Source organism: Embiotoca jacksoni, unplaced genomic scaffold (genome assembly GCF_022577435.1).
Source record: "Embiotoca jacksoni isolate LCO1_2020_lvr unplaced genomic scaffold, fEmbJac1.0.p SCAF_26, whole genome shotgun sequence".
NCBI lineage: Eukaryota > Metazoa > Chordata > Actinopteri > Embiotocidae > Embiotoca > Embiotoca jacksoni.
Genome location: NW_027185377.1, coordinates 5121814 through 5133629, shown reverse-complemented (window position 1 = coordinate 5133629; position 11816 = coordinate 5121814). Strand labels below are relative to the sequence as shown.

General features: G+C 43.5%; 2 protein-coding genes across 9 annotated transcripts; both read right to left on the bottom strand.

Annotated features, from left to right (window-relative positions):
• Positions 1 to 1757: 1757 nt before the first annotated feature.
• On the bottom strand, positions 1758 to 7339 carry mxra7 (matrix-remodelling associated 7). Of its 3 annotated transcripts, XM_069160257.1 has the most exons (5): positions 6786 to 7339; positions 4353 to 4599; positions 4126 to 4234; positions 3617 to 3667; positions 2528 to 2615 (listed from the first exon to the last, which is right to left on the bottom strand). In XM_069160257.1, the coding sequence occupies exons 1-4, from the start codon at positions 7149 to 7151 to the stop codon at positions 3634 to 3636; spliced, it is 756 nt and encodes a 251-aa protein (XP_069016358.1). In that variant the 5' UTR covers positions 7152 to 7339; the 3' UTR covers positions 2528 to 2615; positions 3617 to 3633. The 3 variants fall into 3 exon arrangements, with proteins under 3 accessions (XP_069016357.1, XP_069016359.1, XP_069016358.1); XM_069160256.1 differs by lacking the exon at positions 3617 to 3667 and having other exon boundaries at positions 1758 to 2615; positions 6786 to 7335; XM_069160258.1 differs by lacking the exon at positions 3617 to 3667 and having other exon boundaries at positions 1758 to 2615; positions 4353 to 4386; positions 6786 to 7331.
• A 979-nt stretch (positions 7340 to 8318) lies between these two features.
• Positions 8319 to 11729, bottom strand: srsf2a (serine and arginine rich splicing factor 2a). 6 transcript variants are annotated; one of them, XR_011178820.1, is made up of 3 exons: positions 11200 to 11728; positions 9328 to 10772; positions 8319 to 8818 (listed from the first exon to the last, which is right to left on the bottom strand). XR_011178820.1 is itself a non-coding variant. In XM_069160252.1 (3 exons), exons 1-2 carry the CDS (start codon positions 11553 to 11555, stop codon positions 10448 to 10450), a joined length of 681 nt encoding a protein of 226 aa, XP_069016353.1. In that variant the 5' UTR covers positions 11556 to 11729; the 3' UTR covers positions 8319 to 10017; positions 10424 to 10447. The 6 variants fall into 6 exon arrangements, 5 of the variants coding, with proteins under 5 accessions (XP_069016353.1, XP_069016352.1, XP_069016355.1 ...); XM_069160252.1 differs by having other exon boundaries at positions 8319 to 10017; positions 10424 to 10772; positions 11200 to 11729; XM_069160251.1 differs by having other exon boundaries at positions 8319 to 10017; positions 10408 to 10772.
• Positions 11730 to 11816: the final 87 nt, after the last annotated feature.

Here is an 11816-nt window from a genome sequence, read left to right as displayed (position 1 = left end):
ACTTTTTGGGAGTATGTTGGACTCGGGCTCCTGCTAGTACAAAGCCAATATGTGTCAGCCCCCAGTCCTGCGTGTTCTTTAATGAGGCAATAGGAGAATATGTCAGGCTTCAAGATATTTATTTAACAGCAGCAGAATAACCAGTTTACAGAGCTCTGGGTCCAGACTATGTTTCCCCGACCGCAACAGAGTATGTGTCAGTTCACGAAGTCTGATCTCCTGACTTTCCCTCACCCAGTCTTCTTATAGTCCAGACACCAAAAAGTCATGTGTATTGATGTATCCTTTGTTGATTGGTCGAGGTGGTGGTTGTCTTCTTGCACCCCCTGGAGTTCTCGCGACAGCCGTTTGTTCCTGTTTATGACTCAAATAATAACAGTATGTGACCCCACAGGTTGCAGACCCCCTCCTGTGACCTTTTGGTTTGGCCCAGCAGTATCACTCTCATTTACATACACAGCCTTTTGTCTACACCTTAGGATTAGTAGTTGATAATACGACCTATATATAAGTAATATGATATGGCATATATATATGTTGCATTATTGTAAACATAACCTAGCACAGAATCGCACAAGTATCACCTTGCCTTCCTGTCATCTTCATAAATCATCGTCTTTTTGTTGTGATTTATTCGTCTTCCACTGTTGATTTTTTTAAATTTTTTTTTTTTTTTTTTTAAATCTCATTGTCTAGGGCAAAAGTCTTCAACAGCAAAATCTTTTGTTGATAAGACAATTTTTTAATATTTTTCAAAATCGTTTTCTGTTTCTGGTGTCCATTGTACTTTATCGTGTGCAGCCATAGCCATAAATGAGTTTAGACAGTGGGGAAGTCGTTTCTGCATAATCTGGAATCCAATTCCAACAGAAATTTGTCATTCCTAAAAATGACATCAATTGTCTTTTTGTTTGGTTTTGGTGCCTTTAAAATGGCCTCCTTACGTTCTTTGTCTAGACTCCTAATAAGTGACCTACTGTATAGCAGGTGTCATTATAGCAGGTGTCGTTACCTGGCTCTTGCGGTCCTCCCCCACGGCCGCCAGCCGTCATGATCATTATCCCCTCGATAATATACTTCTGAATATTCTGTGTCTCCGTAAAAGTTACATTACATTACATTTCATTTAGCTGACGCTTTTATCCAAAGCGACTCACAGTAAGTGCATTGCAAGTTCTTGGCTGCTGTCTGCGGTTGGAGTAGAGGGGACGGAGTTTGGGGACGGTGTCGTGGGTTTGGAGACAGAAGCTGTCCTCTTCCTCTTCTCTTTTTTTAAAACTTATTTTATGTTATTTATTTTATACTCTGGAATTATTTTTTTTGTAGGTCCCTGACCTATCTCCTAAGTCCCCGACTTAGTTACCTGTAGGTCCCTGACCTATTTTTTGCGCGCGCGACTTTTAGTTTACCTAGTCTATTCAGACTTTTTAGTTTATATAGTCTACTCAGACTCTTTAGTACAGGTCCTTGACCTGACTCTTTAGAACAACAACAAAAAAAGAAAATGTCTTACCCGGGTGTCCGATGTTTGATGGTGAATCAGCCTTGTTCTAGGATCCCGTCACCCTTCCTCTCTCCAGTTAGTCCTGGCCTTACCAATGTCCAAACTGTTTCGATAAAGAAACAGGGCGGAGGTCTTTCCTCAGGAGTCCCAGACTCCCCCGTGCACGGTTTCAGGCTGTGTCCGGAGAGAGGAGGAGATGTTGGGATCCGGCTCGAAGGACCAATTATGTTAGAAAAATTACTCAGAGGCTTGGTTCAAAATCAAACACATCGGACATTTATTCTTGCAAGAAGGAGCAAATACATGTACACTCAAAGAAGGATGTCCAGCATTGCTCCGTGTCTCTCCTCCGTCGGGCAGCTTTTATACAGTGTGACAAGCAGTTGACATCCATCCCCATTTCCTTTACATCTGAGTTCAGTTGTAGGTCACAAGATAATGGACGTCGTAACATATGGACGTCGTAAATTAGATCATACTGTGGACAGATAGTACTGAGTGAGGTCGTAGGTCACAGGATCCAGACACGGAGACGTCGTGTCTGAGAACATGTCCTGTCTGAGACAATAAGAACATGTTGTGCAACAGATAGACAAACATTCGACAAGTATGATGAGTTCATTATTTTTCCATCATTAACATACATTTGATTCACTTACAATATAAAGCTAATATAAACAGCATTCATGTATCCCTTTTCAGCAATTATTTGCTATATTCACCCTCTCTGTGCAGGAACAGATGCAGCACAGTTTGGTTTACCTTCATGTGGATGACAGGTGGACGGGGAAGGAATGAAAATCATTGCGTGACATATTGAAACAGAAATAGGAGCGGTTGTTGTGGAAGTGAACTGTAGCTTTGTTGGATACTGCAAATATGTTTATTTCAGTATTTGGTGTACTGGACCAGTCCTTCAGTAGTGCAAACGGGTAAAAGAGCACCGTCAGTCAACAGGGTGGGTCAAAACATGGAGATCTGAGTCCGAGGGGAGTCTCAGATGGAGTAGAGTCTGAGCTGCTCTTCTATATCTCCCTCGGACACCTCGCCAAACGTCTCCTTGTTGTCTTTCAGCAGCTGGAAGATGGCGGACAGCTGCTCACGTTGCACCCTGGGAAGAAAAAATATCGAGGAAATATTGAGAGGTGAAAGAAACAGTCGACCGTTGAAGGGTGTTGAAACCACTTAAATTTACATTTACACCCAGAAAACCGCTGCATGTGTCCCGACTGAAAACAAAAGTCAACGCCGAGTTATTTTAACGTATGTAACGTGATGTATTTAACGTTCGTGACGTACATAACATCATGTACAGTATGTAACATAGAAAAGTCCTGTACTTACATACCTATTTTAAACAATACCCTGAAATGTTTCCAAAACCCTCACGCAACCCTCACCCTTTTTTTTTTTCAAGTGAAAAAGCTGCTTGGTATACAAATCTTCATTTCCACCTCCGTTGTCTACTAAAACTACTAAACAAGGGAGACACGGGAGGGAACGACGTGACACAGGTTGAAATTGTATAACAGACTCGCTTTCCATCAGAAAATGACAGCGTTAATAAAGATAAACTACATGACCAGTGTTTATCTGCTGTCTCTTCCTACAGTCCAGTATGAATAATGAATTAACATGACATCAATATCACCCCAGCTGCAGATTAGGAATAATAAATTACAAGATTTATTCCTCTTATCACAGCAGTAACTTCTCCCCTCACTTTCTCTACACCTGTGACCGGCTCAGGCCCCAGTGTTGCTGCTAAACTGGCTCCTCCTTGTGGCAGAGCAGAGGAAAGCCCTCGGAGGATTAACTAACACTCAGAGGTGACGGCTGCAGGTACAATCAACACCTGCGGCAACACCTGACGATCACACACCTGACGTGGAATAATGGGGCAGCAGGAGGACGGAAAAGTGGGATCAGGTAAGCACTGTTAAATCAGTCGCTTCATGGCCACTTGAGGATAAAGAGCTGAAGAGGCAAAAATCACTGCTGAGGTCAAGACTGTGAATGTGAAGTGGTGTTGTTTTGTTTTTTTAACAAAATGGGCAGAAAGTGACTTTCCCGGGACAAACAGGTGGGAATGACTCATACTTTACCACATACCTGCTCCTCTGTCAGGATTACAGACAGTTACCGTCTGTGTTGAAGTGCATCCTGGAATGATAAGAGCAGGGCATGCAGATAGATTACGGGATTATTTAGGCCCTTGGCAGCGACCAAACACTTAGAGGTGTTTCTTTAAGTCTTGTGTTATTCATCTGTCGGCTAATGCCTGGCACGGCCTCAATCTCGCCTTACTCGGTCTAGCCTAAATCCGAGGAGGTGACACAGCAGCTAAACGTGGAAGGCTCTTGAGTGAAATGCCGACAACAACCCACAACCACACGTGAAGCAGCGCGAGGAAGGGTTTAGGGGGATGAAGAAGAAGAAGTGGCTCTGGACAGAAGGCAAGGTAGACGTGGAAATGAGGGAACTTTGTGAAATTTGATGAAGCACATTATGTCTTTTATTAGACATCCAGCTAATAATCACAATCAAAGGTTAAGATATGTAGTTTTGATAGGTCACCATATATGGCAACTGCAACCCTGGTATTTGTAGTTTTCACTCACCTCTGCTCCTCCTCCAGCTCCTCTTTGGACATCATCATTTCCATGTGGTGGGATCGCGCCTTCCCGGGGACGTACTTCAAGGAGTCGTCTATATTTGATTCCTCGTGTTCTGTTTGAAGAGAGAGAGAGAAAAAAAAAAAGTGATTAGAAATCGACTAAACCTCGACGTGGAAAAAGATATTAGGATTTAACTCACGACTCCTTTAAAAGCAGGTAAAAGTGCTCACCATCGATGGCTGGGCTCTCTGTGGCTCCTTCAGTCTGGGGGTAAGAGAAAGCACACTTTAGGAGCTCCGTATCAGAGAGCCCAATGAACGACCTACGACCTATCCCCGACGAGGTCTCGGACGACGAGTATATTTCTAAACTCCTGTTTTCAGAGCCGGGCCTGGAGACGGAGAGGCTGGATGTGGAGAAGGAGTGTTTGACTGTTGCTGCCAGTCCTTCAGTGCGAGGGTGTGGGTGCGCCTCCTCCTGTCAGAGAATTAAGGAGTCAGGTGAAGGGCAGCGCACTGTCGTTTTTCCACGGGCTTTCTCACCAAATATTTAGCAACAACTGGATTTATTTCTTTTAATCAAATGATGTGCATTTGTGTGTCTTTGCAGGCAGACTTCAAACAAAATCCAAATAACTCCTTGCGCTCCTCACCTCTCCTCCAGCTGGCCTTTGTCTCAGCCCAGGAGATTGAAAAACAGAGGCTGCTCCTTTGGTTGCTAATCTGACATATTGCTCTTAACTATTGCAACATAGAGTTATGAGTTTATGCTACTGACATCCCTGGTACCTGTTATTTCTGTCCATTTTTTGCTAGAAAGATGGCAGAGATGGAAATATTTTTATTTGTTCAATTAAACAAATGTTTTTGGGTGTCCTCACGAATTGTATGTATTTTTCCCATTAACATTTTCTTCTACATTTGAGATTTAGGTCACAGAAACTAATATCTTTTAAAACGCCTTTGAAGTACAGACTTTTAAGTGGCTGAAGACCCTCTCATGGGAATGGTACATATTCAGCGATTCGTTCACTGAACGTGTCAAACGGTCACCGTGAGCCAGCTCAAATTGCTGAAACAGTAGATCCGTTAAAAACACTCAAAAGTCATTAAAAAAACATTGCGTTCAACTCCGATAGCGATCAAGGAAACTTTCAAAATATTGAGAATTATAAATGGAGTTTGGCCTGTTTGTCAAAGCAACAGCCTTTCTGTTTCTGAAAGCTGTGAGGAATATACACCAGTCGGCCATGCTTCAATTCAGTGGAAACGTGGAATCTGAGTTTTATTCAAAACATCGGTTCTTTTGGATGAGTCCTTTTAACTGACTGATTCGAGTGATTCAGGACACTGAGAAGAACTGCACATTAGCTAAGGTACAAGTCTAAAGTACTCTATTTAGGTAACTACTTTAATCTGCTTCAAACTTTCACTCCACTATGTTTCAAGTTATTTTTTTATGAAATAAAAGAACATTTTTGAAAACTGTCCATCCCTGTTTCCCAAAGACCAAAATGAAGAAATTTGCCATCATAAAAGCGGTAAACAAAGAGTATTCACATTTTTTTTAAGCTGGAACTGGTAACTATGCTTAAAATGATTTAAATGTTATTAAAATGAATGCTGATTAATATTCTCTTAATCGTGTTACACTAGGCAACTAAACTATCTTGTTTTTGTCCCACAAACTAAGTGGACCTTGGTACTTTTTACACTGAATTAAAATTTCAAAATTTATGAAATGTATCTATCAGCCATGTTTATAATTGACAGAGCGTATATTACTTTTTTTTTTAAATGTGGACCAACATTCAGCCTCCGGACCATCCTTCTAGCAATAGTCTGCCTACATAGAGGAGCTCCACTCTCCTTGGTACCACTTTTCCATGTACATGTGGCTGTACTGGAACAAATAAACTATGGATGATGGAGAAATTCTGAAAACATATTTGGATCCAGTGCGCAAAAATACCTACGAAACAGTTACTGTTTTTGTTTTGTACTGGACAAAGTTTTTCTTAACCTGTGTTGTTCCTCTCCTACTTGTTTGCAGGTAATCTGAACCAACCGTCTACAAAGTAGGTTAAAAACAGCTTCATGTGAAACCCACCACAACCTGAAAAGACTGTTAGTGCATCACTAATGACAATCCAATTACATAGCATGCAGTATAATACATTAAGAAAGCAAAAAGAGTGCAGTACAATTTAAAATGCAGGTTACTTAAGTAAACTATCTCAATACTTCAAAATACCTCATTTTTTTTTAGGTATTTTACTCCAATTTTTGAGTATTTTCATATCAGGAGAATTTGTATTTTTCCTATTGTGCTTTTTTAAATTCTACTAAATGTATCACACAATTGCCTGTTTTCCATTAAATATCAGAAACACACATACCATAACATCACTTTATTCTCTGTCATTGTTCCCTATATTGCCTTGTTGATATCCGTTGCATTACACTGCAGTTAATTAACATTTTATTTAAGGATCCGAGAGCTTCTTCCACCTCTGCATGGACAGGTATACAGTTTGTCGGTGAGAGAGATAGCCAGTAAACCAGATTAAGGGAGAATTACGCAGTGAAACGCTTCAACAAAACAAACCGATTTCCCTTAAGTGTGCAGACACTGCATGAAAGCCAGATTACAGGCTTACTTACTGACTGCACGGACTTGACCACGTCCCAGTGGTCGTGGGAGCTACCGCTGATTTCACACCAGTCGTCCGTCTTCTTCTTCTTCTCCTCCTCCTCCTCGGGTACATGGCCGTTCTGCTTCGGCCCAGACTGCTTTAATCCTCCTCGCTGTCCGAAATAACCCCGCGCATTAGCAAACTCGACCGCAGGCGAAAAGCCGTTAAATAACGACGTCGCGACCACTAAAGCGAGGAGTGTGAAAATAACAGCTGATAATACAAAAGTCACATCCATTGTTGGATGATTTTTTTTTTTTTTGTCGCCCTGCGCCGTGACTCCCGTTCCGCTTTCTGTTCGCATGTGACGCCAGCATTCACTCGCTCGGACCATCCCACTGGTGGAAATAATCCCCGCATAAATGTCTTTTACGAGCAGCGTTTACGTTTCGGGGCACGACCGCGTCTCCGAGCGCCGCGTCACGTCCTGCGGGTCCGCCCACCGGCCCCGGTACACCGCGTACATACCCGCGCGCTCGGGGACCGGTCAGGTTGGGCTGGGCCGGGCCGGCACGGCGCGCTGCAACGTGCGAGGCCCGCGTCTCGACGACTTTTCCCGTTAATCCCGTCAGCGGCACCACCCGGGGTGACGGAAATGGTTCGTGACAGGACCCGTGTACCGGGGGAAACGGCTCACAGAGGCAAACTGAGTTTACGGTCAGTTGAGGGGAAAAGGTGCTCCTACCTGAGGACACACCTTTCTATCAGGCTGCACCAGGGATTTAACGTGGAGGACAAACAACCACGAACCAAGCGCCTGCCTGCCTGTCCATCATGGATTTTACATTTGTTTCTAGTGAAAAGCCATAAATATAATTACAATTTTGAACCAGTTCAATTGCAATTTTTGTGGAAAACAGAATTCAAACTCAAAACTTTATTTGTTGTCATTAAAATATATTATAATGGGAAAAAAAACATTGACTAGATCATGTTTGAACCTCCAAATCGCTGCAAAACTATTTACTGGGCTCAACGGAATCTAAATTCTGCTCGTATGAAGAAGAAACAAAAAAAAAAGTACAAAAATAGCAGTTGTCTCCTTATAAGAGTGAATAAGATTGATTAATACATGCTTAAATGGGCCCTTTCACCAACAGGCTTTCTGTAACCAAGTTAACTTTGCAATCAAGTATATTGGAACATCAAAGTACAACAAAATAAGGGCTTTAGTTTTATGTAAGCAGAAATAAGTCCTCCATCGTCGAGACACTTTCAGCCATTCTTCTTGTTGCCATGTGCAAGTTAATAAGTTGAGTATTGCCATTTCACAATATATTTGTATCATGTTCGAAATAACATTGTGAAGAAGGCGACACACCACTACCTGAATGTTTTTTTTGTCAGTTTGGGTAATTGAGTTCAGACTGAAGGTAATTCAACAAATTTAGAATTGTGCTTTTATGTATATACAGAGGGCAATTAACACAAATCAATATAATATCACGAAACCTATCGAGAAAAAAAATAAATCTGACATGACAAAATTCCCATTAGCAACTTATTTACAACAAAGAAATTTATTAGCATTCACCTGAAGCAATTACAAGACATCTGGGAGGTTCACAGAGGAATGCAATACACAAAAAAAAGTATTCATGAGGCGGCCAGAGCTGCCCTTTAAACCCTTCACTCGGAGTCACACTGGACCCCAATTTGAAAGCAAGCAAGACCAGTTAACAGTGGATAAACCACAGAGGGGGGAGGGGTAGGTGAGAGGGGAGGGAGGGAGGGAAGGGAGAGGAGGGAGAATCAAGAGGAAAAAAAAAAAAGGAAGGAGAGAATCTGTACAGCACATGTAGAGAAGGAGAGATCACAAGACAGGAGAGGATGGATGATCTGCCACACCTGTGAGCTTACAAACCGGCAAACGGCAGCGGAGGGTCGAGCCCCGGAACAGCGCCGGGCACTCAGCACCGCAACACGCCACACCATGTCACCACCGCACTGCACCGCATCTTAACAGCTAACCAGCATTACTCAACTGCTACACAACTGCGCCTAGTGCACAAAAGATACACAAGAAAGAGGGTTAGAGTCATAGGAAAGCAACTTTAACCAGACAGAAAAAAAAAATAAGATTTGACAGAAAAAGAAAATGCTTTGCTGCCGGATTAGCAAGTCACAAATTAAGTGGCTTTTATGTCACTGTACAGCAAGCCATTTCTCCGGGGAGAGTGGTTTAACATGGCTGTAAATGCTTTGAAACATCGAACGTGACACCTTTTTCAACATGAAATTTGTCAATAAAATTTTCATTACCAGCTGGAGTGATAAACGAGGGATTTAGTCAAAAGAAATCTACTTTTAATTCAAAAGAATTTATTAACAAGTACAAATTCAATCAAAATGGGGAAAAAAAAAAAAAAAACTATTTGAAAAATACACCTTACAAATCCCTTTCAATATGCTCCGCTTTACAACGATCATGTCAGAGTTACAGAATTTGTTTAGGCAGATTAAGTCAAATTAAACATTTAAAACTTTTTTTTAGACCAAGCTCCAATAACCTTTCAGTCTGCATTCAGTGGTAATAGTGGAGTCCACTTGCTCAATGTGAGACTCGTCCTGATGTCCTCGGCAAAGGATCAATCATCTGAGATCTGGAAGGAAAAAAACAAAACAGAGTCAGCAAGAGCAAAACCAGAAGGTTAAGTTAACTCCTGCAGCTGACCTGGATATGTAAATGCAGTAGTGGTCTGAACCTTTACCTCACACTAACATTTATTTAACTGTGGGCATCCATGGTTTTTTTTTAGTTTTTTTTTTTTTTTAAATAAACCCAACATTTCTAAGAAATTTCACATTTATTTACACAATTTTCTTGGCCCCACACTCCCCACAACCAACTCTTAAAACACTCGGGCATATGTGAAAAACAAACCTCGGGGTCCGTTCCCTTTGTGAGAGGCGGAGGAAACCACAGGCACAGGTGGGAACAGTGTGCTCAGTGCATCTGCCTGTGATCCCCGTGAAACGTACCTCACCACACCACCTCATACACCAACTGACAGCCCGAACCACCGCCATGACGACCTGCTCCATAGCAACCACCGTTGCCTGGGTGACCTGCTCCTTAGCAACTGCCATCGCTCTCTCAGCAACAGGCAGGTCACATGGGCGGGTCACACACTAACTGCTCTCACACTGCCACACCCCCATCTCCTCCTCCTCCTCTCTTTGCAAACAGGACTCCGCAGCTTGGAGGAAAGAATTCCACATTTAGGTGAAGGTTTTGAGTGAAGCACCCCACGTCCCAACCACCCACTCACATCAGTACAAATGTGATTAACATCCCAATTTGACATATATCGTACTCTTAAGTCACGTTAATTCAAATCTCCCGTTGCCTGTGTGCGCTTTAGATTGGCTGAACATGCAAGCAAAGTAAAGCTTACACAGAACTTAGGACTTGTACACTACATCTGTCCCGATCGTATTTTCAATTTCTAAAACTACACAGGATTCTGCAGACTTTGTTGCTCGTGTGCAAATGTCTGCAATGTAGCATTAAGACTGCAGAATACATCCCCACATGATGACCGATAGTCACCTCAAATGTAATATTTGAAACAAATAATATTATCCACCCTTTCCCTTGAATACCGTCATGTTGTGTCCAAGTTTGGGTTAAGACTCTGCTCCGTTGTCCTCTGGGGATTTAGGTCTACTCTTGGATTTGGACCTGGACCTGGATTTGGATCCTCTGTTGGAAGGCGGGGTTCGACTCCTTGACTTGGACCTGGAGCGGGACCGGGACCTGGAGGGAGACTTTGACTTGCTCCGTCTGGGGGTTCTGGACTTGGACTTAGACTTGGACCTGGACCGTGACCTGGATCTGGAGTAGGAGCGGGACCTGGAGCGGCTGTAGTGGTGGCGGCTCCTGGACCGGGACCGGCTTCGGCTCCTGGAGCGGCTTCGGGTACGTCTGCGACGCCGGGGACTGGCTGACCGGCTGTAAGGTAAAGGAGACGCACACTTCAATAACACGGCAAGAGAAGAGCAAAAATGAAATGGAAACGGATCTTAAAACCCCTGCTCACACTAACACTGGATTAAAAACAGCATCACACAGCTGACTGACCATTTAATAAGTGGATTATCACAAAATCAAAGAGTCCTAGTGCCTCATATGAATATTTTACGCATGAGAATCTACTTCATATCTTCTGTTGGTTTGAAGGTACTTTTACATTTTCAGGGTGTAACAGTTGAATCAACAACGTTTTCTTTATCGACTAATCCGTGCTGGAGGAAACAACATTTGTAATCTGCAAGATGTCGTTACCGTGGTAACTGGGAAACGAGCAGGGCATGTTCTCACGCCACTTTCGTTTAGGACTTCCGTGTGCTCGTCCCAGACTAAACCTAACTAACATTACCTCCTGCTTCTACGTCCATACCCTCCATATCTGCGTGGCGGAGCCCCTCTCCGGCTGTACATCGAGTCCGGAGGTCTTCCGTAGCGGGCCATCTGCACCCGCAGCTCCCTCCCGTCGAGCAGCGCCCCGTCCATGGCGTCCATCGCGTCCTCGGCGTCACGCTTGTCGAGGAACCGCACGAAGGCGAAGCCGCGGCTCTCCTTGGTGTACCTGTCTCGGGGGATGTACACGTCTCCCACGCGGCCGTACTTCTCAAAGACTCGGCGGAGAGTCTCCGGTGAGGTTCGGTACGTCAGGTTGTCCACTTTGAGGGAGGTCATCCCCTCCACGTCTGGCGGCGGCCTTCCGTAGCTCATTTTCTTCCGTCTCCAAGCAACCGAGCAGGCGAAAAGACGTTAGGCCCTACCGTGTAGAATAACGCGTTTGCTTTCGCTGTTTTAAAGCGCCGATTGGTGGATTTAATTCAAACGCTAACCCTCTCTTTAATCGTTTGGCCAGTCGCCTCGCTCCCACCGCGCTGCTTTTTACGTGAAATGGCGGCAATAAAGCTTCCTTTTCCCCTTTCTTTGCGCCTGTGTTGGCCTCCTCTGATTGGCTGTCGGCTGTCCGCCTCCTTC

Bases quoted from the DNA above. Each gene is read 5' to 3' on its own strand.
- mxra7 (XM_069160256.1), bottom strand. From the start codon at position 7,151: ATGGTCCGAGCGAGTGAATGCTGGCGTCACATGCGAACAGAAAGCGGA. The intron at 4,600-6,785 runs GTAAGTAAGCCT...ATTCTCTGACAG, and splicing joins TGGTCAAGTCCGTGCAGTCA to GAGGAGGCGCACCCACACCC. The intron at 2,616-4,125 runs GTGAGTGAAAAC...TTTTCTTCCCAG, and splicing joins GAGCTGGAGGAGGAGCAGAG to GGTGCAACGTGAGCAGCTGT.
- srsf2a (XM_069160252.1), bottom strand. From the start codon at position 11,555: ATGAGCTACGGAAGGCCGCCGCCAGACGTGGAGGGGATGACCTCCCTC. The intron at 10,773-11,199 runs GTAATGTTAGTT...TTTACCTTACAG, and splicing joins TATGGACGTAGAAGCAGGAG to CCGGTCAGCCAGTCCCCGGC.